The 9439-nt window shown below is 45.2% G+C and overlaps 1 protein-coding gene across 1 annotated transcript in view; it reads right to left on the reverse strand.

The window, feature by feature from the left end:
- Positions 1-125: 125 nt before the first annotated feature.
- The window catches only part of LOC119387176 (protein 5NUC), a gene marked incomplete in the record, with an annotated part of 27780 nt that continues 18466 nt past the window's right edge, over positions 126-9439 (reverse strand). Inside the window, 4 exon segments of the mRNA XM_037654488.2 lie at positions 126-487; positions 4394-4585; positions 5435-5587; positions 8255-8515. Of these exon segments, the coding sequence (XP_037510416.1) occupies positions 354-487; positions 4394-4585; positions 5435-5587; positions 8255-8515 (740 nt within the window).

Raw genomic sequence — 9439 nt, forward strand, 5'->3', positions numbered from 1 at the left:
CGAGTCCGGCCCAGCCCGCAGCCTCAAGCCCGGGCCCGTGCAGTGCTCTACGTGGTAGTGCCTCCAGCAAAGTAATCGTATGCAACAGTACACTGCAAAATGAAGTTAAGTGAAGTCAAATTTATTATGAAGGAGGTTAAATTCATTCAAACCTCAATGTATCTGGCTCTTCCGTAGCCCCTAGTCGATACAAATAGCAAATACAGGTGGTGTACACAATTGTGTACATAGCATCTCAGAGGGTTAAGAAAGAAATGACTCATATTGTTTATTCTCCAGGAGGATACGAATCACACGTGAATTCTTCATTTTCGCTATTCCCGTCTCTTCGATGACGAACGCCACTACTCGTGTCACCGCTTCGTTTGTTTTTTAACTTCGACGTCTTCTGTTATGTTTCCATGAAGCGTGATACGACCTTCCACGGGCGTCTTCACCGGTGAAATTTTAATGATGTATTCCTTTAGTACATCAAGATCCAAAGGTCCTACAAGAGTAAAGAAGCAGAGCAGGTTCATGAAATTCAACTGACAACAACCGGCGCAGATGTCGGCCCTTAGCGGTAAACAAGCGTTGTATGTTTTTATAGGAAAATATTGTCCATTTTATGTATTTATTTCTTCGCGTAATAAAAGAAGCAGTAAAATAGAAAAGTCCCAAACGATGCATTTGATACACGTAGCCGCAAATTACCTCTTTTAAATATTGCATAATATGAGGATCTATAGATTGTACGGCAATCAGTGAAATCACTGATTTGGCAATCAGAAAGCGATAGGAAGAAACTTGTCGTAGGTATACCGTGCATTCATTGCGTATCTCACAGGCTAAAGAAAGTAGGAAATAGATAAGGCGTTGCTGTTGTTTTCACGGCTGCCAATAAGCTAGGCAAGATTTGTGCCGATGTGCAGAGGAAAAATGAGCGAGTAAAAGACAAGAAGCAGACCAATATTTGTTTCGTAAAACACACCAACAAATTCATTGATTGCCGTACAAGTGTGGTCCCTTTCAGATGCGGCCGCTTCTACGTAGGACAGACGGGCCGCTGCATTAACCAGATATTATTGGAACATAAGAGATCGCTAACCGGAGGCTCACCTTCTAATCTATCTTTACATTGTCGAGAGTGTAAGTGCACGCCAAAATTCAATAAATGCGCAGTTTTGTACCGCATAGGAATGAAGAAACACGCCTGATGATTGAAGCATGGAATATCGAGAATAGTGGTAGCGCATGGGTACAGTACGGTCCACTCTTAGAGGGAACACGCGAGCGCACGGCCGGCGGTCCGCGGAGCGCTAACTGCTGGCGAGATTTGGAAATGCGGAGCATGCGCGTAGTATCACAAGAGCGGCTCGTGTCCCGCGTCGTCTGCTACTTCTTCGCCCCAGCGCTCGGCGCGCGCTAGCGAAGTTCTATATTTCTACGGTTCGAAGGACAAACTTGCTATGATCTCTGCATCGGGCAAAAATTTCCTTGTCTGGTATAAAAAGCGGCCGGCTGGTGCGAGCAGCATGTTGAAAGCTTACGACTAACTTATCGGTGAGCACTTACAAGAATAGACTGTTGGTATAGTTGGTAATTCATTAGGAGGGAAACTGCGCAAGAAAACAACGTCGACAAAGGGAGAACAGAACAGCACAAGCGCATGTGCTTGTGCACAAGCGCATGCGCTATTTTGTTCTCCCTTTGTCGACGTTGTTTTTTTTTTGCGCAGTTTCACAAGCACATGTGCTGGTGCTATTCTGTTCTCCCTTTGTCGACGTTGCCCTTTTTTTTGCGTAGTGTCCCTCATAATGAGCACTTACGCTAGGTTACGCAAGTGACAGGCTTCGTTATCACTTTCACAGAATTCCACAGCTGGGGTCCCCAGTCAAAATTGGGCCGCTGGGGCCGCAAATCGCATCGCATCAAACTGGCGAGAAACGAGAGCAACAAACAAGCAACACCTTTTTTTCTGCCTGCTGATTACCCGACAAGGCACAGGTACAGTGGCAGCTACATGAATCGCACCGCTGAAAAACGGAAGCGCTGCCCAGCGCTCGCCAAGCGCAGGGGCGGAAAATAGCAGACGAACAGCGGCAAACGCCGCCCTTACGCTTTTATGCGCGTGCGCCGCGCTTACAAATCTCGCCGCCAGTTTGCGCCACGCGGGCCGCCGGCCACGCGATTGCGTGTTCCCTCTAACAGTGGACCGCACTGTACAACCGTCGATTAACTTGCACGAAGATAAAATCAAATGCCTTAACAGTTATCTTTCGCGTAAGCCCCCACGCGTGCCGGATTGATAGGTTCGCCTATTGCATGGGCATGCGCAGATAAGTTTTCGTGCCTTCTTTCTGTTCCGCCGTTATGCGTCTCTTCAGTTGTTAGTCGGCGTTTGTGGTGTAGTCACTTCTTTCTCGTGTCCCTGTTTGCACGCCCTGTCTTTTTTAGAATGAAGGGCTAAAAATACAGATTAAACCAGAGAACAAACAGGGGTAGCCGATATTCTAGTTGACGTTAAAAAAAAAAAAAGACAGCTTTGCACTAGTGGTGCCAAGCCTGAAGGAAGTGAGAAGGTGTGTGGCCTTCTTCGTTTCTCTTTATTTTTCTCTTTCTTTCTTCATCTCTTTCTTTCCTTTTCTCTTTTCTATCTATTTTTTCAATGTCTTTTTTGTCTCGGTTTATCCCTATTTCTTTCTTTCTCTCTATATATATGTATATATTTCTTTTTCTCATTCTTTCTATCTTTCTTTTCTTTCTATCTCTTTCTCTTTCCGTGTATATATTTCTCTCTTTTTTTATTCTTTCTCTTTCTGTATTCTTGTTTCTCTTCCCTTTCTTTGTATTTCTCTCTATGCTATGCTTTACTCTCTCCCCTCCTCCTCACTCTCGCATCTCTCCCACTCACCCTCACTTCTCTTTCCCACTGCCTGGCTACGCCATAATACAGAAGACTATGTTTTGCTCTGCTAGCGTGCCTGGATAGCTGAGTGGTTACGATGCTTGCCTTCGAATCGTGAGTACGCGGGTTTGAATCCCTCCTCGACAAGAATTTTTTTTCGGCATCGCACGCCGGACAAATCGGCGCAGCGGGAGAGCGCGCGCGGGGCGCACGTGTTCGGTTAGCGAAGCAGAAAATCGAAAAGAGAACGAAGACAGCGCGCGTCGGACGAGTTATTGCGTTGCACGCGCTGGAAAGGTAGAGGCCATTCGTGATGACGATAGTTTCTGCGACAGCGTAACGACATAACGAAAAGCATAACAGCTCCGCTGTAAAATGTGCACCTGGGCCCGTCACGTAATGTGCAGGACATATAAGCGATGGTCATCGAAAGCAACGGAACGGGCATTAATGGCGAATCCCATTGAGAGAACAGGAGTAGGAGTGTCGTGCAGTGAGGAGTGGGGGGCCGAGCACTGAGAGCAAGGACTCTCGATATGCCACTGGAATGCGGCACACATTCGGAGAGTAGGTGAGAGGCTGACGAGTGAGGAGAAATATACCGTGTGATCAAAACATTCGAAGCCCTGGCATTCTCTATGGGACAGCCGCAAAATACGCGTGAAATCTGTCAGTCGCACGTGCGCGATTATCCTAATTCGCAGTTACATAGTATGTTTGTGCAACGACGCATCCAGCAAACGTAGCTGCGTACACTTCATAGCCGTCGTCGTCGCTACCCGTACGAACGGCGCCGATACGGCCAACAACATTGGTGTCAAACTACACGTGGTTGCCACCCCTGCCGCCGCGCTCGCCGGCAGAAGCAAAATTGAAACAAATGCGGATAATGGGACATTTAAAAGTCACGTGGCTCTGTTCGTACAGCACCTACTCGGCTTTTCAGGCGAGAGCACTACAAACTGCTATTCAACGCGGAAATTTGGGCTAGTTGGTGGGTGTGGAACTTGTGCATCTTAGCAGCGCAGTGGAACGAACACAATAGAAAGGCACACGTAGACAGGACGGGCGCTACGTTCCACTGCACTACTAAGATGCACAAGATCTACAAACTGCTCCTGGCTGCTCTGAGCGCCGCAAAAGCGCTCTCCCTCTACCATTGGATGAAAGTGCTCCTACTTCTGTTCGACCACTGAAACACGCCGGCACTGAAGACAGCACTTTCAGCGTCCTTTTGGGTGCTCCTGTTCTGCCAATGGAATTCGCCATAGGAGTTGAGAAATGTAGCCGAGGGCGGCAGACAGTTAGGTGAGGTGTTGAAGTTTGCACGCACAAAATGGATTAAACTCGCGTAGGATATGGTGAATTGAAGATACATGGGAGAGGCCTTCGTCCTGCAGGGGACATAGAATAGGTTGTTGTCGTTGTTGTTGTTGTCGATGATGATGATGATGATGATGATGATGATGATGATGAAATTTGCACAGCGGCAGAGGGCGTACGTACCTGCGTCGGTAACGTTTCTTGCCTTCTTGAATCCGTCCCCACCTCTGGCAACGAAGTCGGTGGTGACGACTCTGTATACTTCGCATTGTTCCAGGGGCTTGTACACAGGCACCGTACAGTTAGTGCAAAGTATGTGCACCGAAACAACGCGGTTTCTTGAAGGAGCTGTCAAATTGTACTCAACTCGTATACCTGAGGGACAAATAAACGTGACACTTCGTCGAAGGTGCACATAGGTCGAATCAAAGAATTTGACATTTTCAAATGCAATTTTTTAAACTCGGTGAGAAACAAAAACGCAACTGTTATTCTCCGCAAAAGGAACACATTTAACGCGATATGATATTCTACAACATTACACGTAAGGTCGCATTAAGAGTTATGCACAGAAAAAAAAGCCGATCTCACACTCTCCTACCTATTCACCGAAGAATAAGAATGGGCTGCAGCGCATACGCATACGTAAGGCATTCTCAAATCTGTTGGTGAGTCGTCTCGATAATATTGATGACGTCTGCGAGTGTTTTGAATGTTGCATGTGTGGATGCGTGCGTGCATGCAAGCGTGCTGGACTGCGCTGTAAATATTCTGTACCGGTAAAGCATGCGTTCCTCTGGCTCTTCTTCCCCTCCCACTGTCTTGCATTTTCGGCTTCCTTTGGCTTCTTTTTCTCTCACTTAAACACAATTCGCGCCGCGACTTGTCGCTGGGCCAGTTGATTCACACCTATCATGGTGTGCAACCCGTGAAAACATATAAAAGGCCAAGCTGTGCGCCGCAAAACACAACCGAAAAATTAAGGAGGCTGAGTGCCATAAATGCGCATGTTAGTATAAAGAAATATAGCTCTCGAAGTTGTCAAATGAAACTCATTCACACTCGCGCGTTAGCTTTAAATAAGAAGTTGTAAAAAAAAAATGATGCTCACTGAACTACGTTGGCGTATTGCGAAGAAGTTTAAAATGTGACGGATGGGGGCAATGGCCGAAACTTCCGGGCATATAATACCTTAGGTACGATTTGTATACACCGTGCACCTACCAGCAACTTGCAGAAATTCCCCTTTTCTCTTCTCGTAGCTGTAATTCGAGACAGAGTGCTCGAACATTTCTTGAAGCTCATAGCCATAGAGCGTTACAATGACGATGGTTTGTCCGAACGGCGCGGTCTGCATGACGTCACCCAGAGTGATGTCTGGAAAAAAGCGATTGTGTACACATATCAGCTATAAATTTTAGAAAGCTCAGCTCTTCTTTCCAGAGCTACACTCCTGGAAGACAATCGGTAATAATAATAATAATAATAATAATAATAATAATAATAATAATAATAATAATAATAATAATAATAATAATAATAATAATAATAATAATAATAATAATAATAATAATGGAACGAGAAGGAGATACGGAGAGTTAAATCAGGTTGTACCTGAATAGTTCTGCGGTTCCAATGAGGCTCTTAAAAATGCAGGGATGAGCACTAACGATGAACCTCACACTAGGAGCTCGCAGGAGACGGCAGGATATAACGAAAAGCACGCAAATAGAAAAAGAAAGCAAAGCGAAAATATAAAGTACTGTAGGATGTTGCTCCTTTCTGTAGTAACTCCACAAAGCATATATAAAGCAGCAAGATTGATTATAATTTCACACTGTTGTGACAACATATATAAAGAACTTTCTTTTTTTTTTCCTTAGAAAGTGCAAACACAGCCTGAAGTAGTACGCGTCAAGTATGCCGGGAATTCTTATAGTGTGATGCTTATTTTTGCACCGCAGCAAATGGCCGCAGTTACGCCCTATGTCGCGCCTTTTCCGCTCTAGTGAGTGAGACAACAATACGCCTCCAGTAACGAAACTTGGCGTTTCGAATCAGTCATATAGAAATGACGTCGGAAACTTTAACGCCCTTTAAAGCCTTTTTATGTCAAGTTATATATCATGATCGTTTGAACTGCCGATTCTTACAAAACTGGTCAAATAAATAAAAGCAGTCTTTCACGTGCCCTGCAAAGGCTTTTCAATGCAATGCAATAAACCATTTTCATAATACGCAAGTGCGCTTCCCTGCGCTGCATATTCGCCCAAATAATGACGGCACCTGTCGTGCTTCAAGTGGAGGCAAGGACCTATGCACGTTGCACGTGCTGGGACTTGTCAATTCTGCATGTTTATGTCAAGAGAGCTGAGTCTGCATTTCGCAGATCATAGCGCAAGCAAACTGCGTTTGAATACGCTGTTTGCAGTAAGTGGCTAGCTGCCATTAATGAGGCAAGCTGCGTATGAAAGCTAGTTTTACCGTTATGAAAAAGGTCCATTCTGTAGTGGGGTAAAACATGCCTACTGTATTAATTTCAAGAGAAGCGAGGGCTTGCGCAAGCGCTAAGTGTAAACAACATGTCATTTTTTAGCATACTCTGGCGGCGCGGGTCAACGGGAATGCCAATGGGGACTCATACTGGTCCGTGTATCAGTGGCTTGGCAGCTCGTCAAGGTATCTGCGTGCCGGGTTAAATAAGCTCTAGGCTACCCGTAATGCGTATGTGCGAACTTCAGCTGGCACGCTCCGCGCTCAGCAGCCCCAACATCGTGGTTCAAACTTTGATCCCTGTGCTGCCCCTTAAGTGCCCTGGAGATGATGCGTAGCCTATCTGAAAATATTCTCAGGGGCTATATCGGGGTCTCCGTTTGGCCGGTATAGATGGTTTCATGTTTACGATAGCAGAAGCGAGCGTGTGAAAACAAGAAAGTTCCGGTCACGTGTGATGTATAAGTTTGCTATACGGAAACAAAAAAGCATGTTTTTTTTTACGTTTAGTGTATGGAAAGTCTCTTAACGTTTTATATAAAATCAGCGTACATATGCGTCAAAACTAATAATATCGCATATAGCACACAGAAATGACGACTTGTAAACTTGCGTTTATGCACGAGCAAATGCTGAAAATGTACGAGCTACTGTTTTATCGCGCTCCTCCCACTCGTTATTCCTTCGCTTACACGATAAATTTAGGAGGCTACGTCAACGAGCAAAACAGGAAGCCATTTATGGAGTGTGTTTGTAACACGCGAAGGGTGACCTTAACGCATGTTTGTACTGTTGTGAAACTTTTCTCAACTGAAGTAATGTGCAACAGTCTCGGACGAGAACAGCGCTTTGCGATAGGTAGCGAGGCACTGGAATTTGTAAAGGAATACGTCTACTTAGGACAGGTAGTGACCGCGGAGCCGAATATGAGACTGAAATAACTAGAAGAATAAGGATGGGATGGAGCACATTCGGCAAGCTTTCTCAAATCATGAATGGTAGTCTACCACTATCCCTCAAGAGGAAGGTGTGTAACAGCGGCATCTTACAGGTACGCACCTACGGAGCAGAAACCTGGAGGCATACAAAGAGGGTTCAACTTAAATTGAAGACGACAAAGCGAGCAGTGGAAAGGAAAATTATAGGTGTAACCTTAACGGACAAGAAGAGAGCAGAATGGGTCAACAAACGGGTGTTAAGGACACCTTAGCCGAAATCAAGAAGAGATGGACATGGGTAGGGCATGTAGTGCGTAGGCAAAATAACCGATGGTCATTAGGAGTAACAGATTGGATTCCAAGAGAAGGCAAATGCGCGAGGGGGAGACAGAAAGTTAGGTGGGCAGATGAGATGAAGAAGTTTGCGGGGATAACGTGGCAGCAGCAAGCACAGGACCAGGTTGATTGGCGGAACATGGGAGAAGCCTTTGTCTACAGTGAACGTAGTCAGTCTGGTGATGATGATGACGATGAAACTTTTCTAAGGCACATTCGTCATCATAAGTGGCAAAGACACCTGTTATCAGCCACTTCATTATAACATAGTGCTTACTTCCTTGCGCAATGGGCGCCCTGATAGTGCCTCCGTTCAGCACGGCTCCATTCACATCTGACCACTTCTCGGGAGTAGAGACGCTCTTGTCGACGTAGTATGAGAAGTACGCATCCGTCAGCAGGTTGCCCTGGTTGCACTCGCGCAAGCGGCAGATATTGTCGTCCTGCTCCAACAGCACCTTCGTATAACCGATGACCTTGGCAATCGATTCGTTGATCAGGGGCTCGAACTCCAGTGTAATATTCAAAACTTCTTCATCTGAAGAGAGACGACAGAGACTGATTTCAAACACGTACTAGACTCCCCCTCTTGAAATAAAAACGATAGTTCGCTTTGAGATGATCTACTATGCAATAAGCGCACAAATAATCAAAATACAAATAAGTAAGCGCAAAAACACAAACTGAGAAATATGGATGATAGGAATGACAAGGAATCACACACATGCAGAACTTCTGGAATGCACTTTCTTTAAAAAAATTTTGGGACTATCATCATCAACTATTCCATACTTCACTTCTTTGGTAAGAAGCAAAATCGATTTCATGAGCTCGGTAATTGCGATCCCATTTAAAATTATCATAGTGCTTCAGGCTCATTAGTAGATGACGTAAGCGTATCGGTATTTTTTAGCGTCTTCTAACTCTTTGGTAAATATGAAGGTTATACAACTCCTTTATAGCAACAATAGCAAAACATGCATGCACCTGAGCATTCCGGTTTAAGTCATATTTTGTTCTTCACAGTATGCGTATTCACTCGCGCGCAGTTCATTAACCTATACCATGGAGTGACCTATGCAGATGCTAAAACGGCTGCTTGGGCGAGTTGGTTCATCATTAAGATAGATTTACCAGCGCAAAAAAGACGGGACATATAGGAAGGACACACACACATAGCGCTGCACTCACAACTGATCTATTACTTCGAACGCAGGGCCTTTTTGTAGGCACGCGTCGAAGCAACAGAAAGATAACATCAAGAAAAGAAGCGATGGGAACCACGTGACACTGCTTGCCGAAAAGACAATCTACCGACGGTAACCGCGCAGTCGAAAATTCGTACGCCACAAAGTACGCGCCCGATATGAAAGAAGCGATAGTATAATTGATCTTAAAACCAGCCGGGAAACACGCTAAAGCCAGAGAAGCCAAGGCAGCCACACAAGAAAGATAAAGAAAG

The sequence above is a fragment of the Rhipicephalus sanguineus genome, chromosome 3 (assembly GCF_013339695.2).
Source record: "Rhipicephalus sanguineus isolate Rsan-2018 chromosome 3, BIME_Rsan_1.4, whole genome shotgun sequence".
NCBI lineage: Eukaryota > Metazoa > Arthropoda > Arachnida > Ixodida > Ixodidae > Rhipicephalus > Rhipicephalus sanguineus.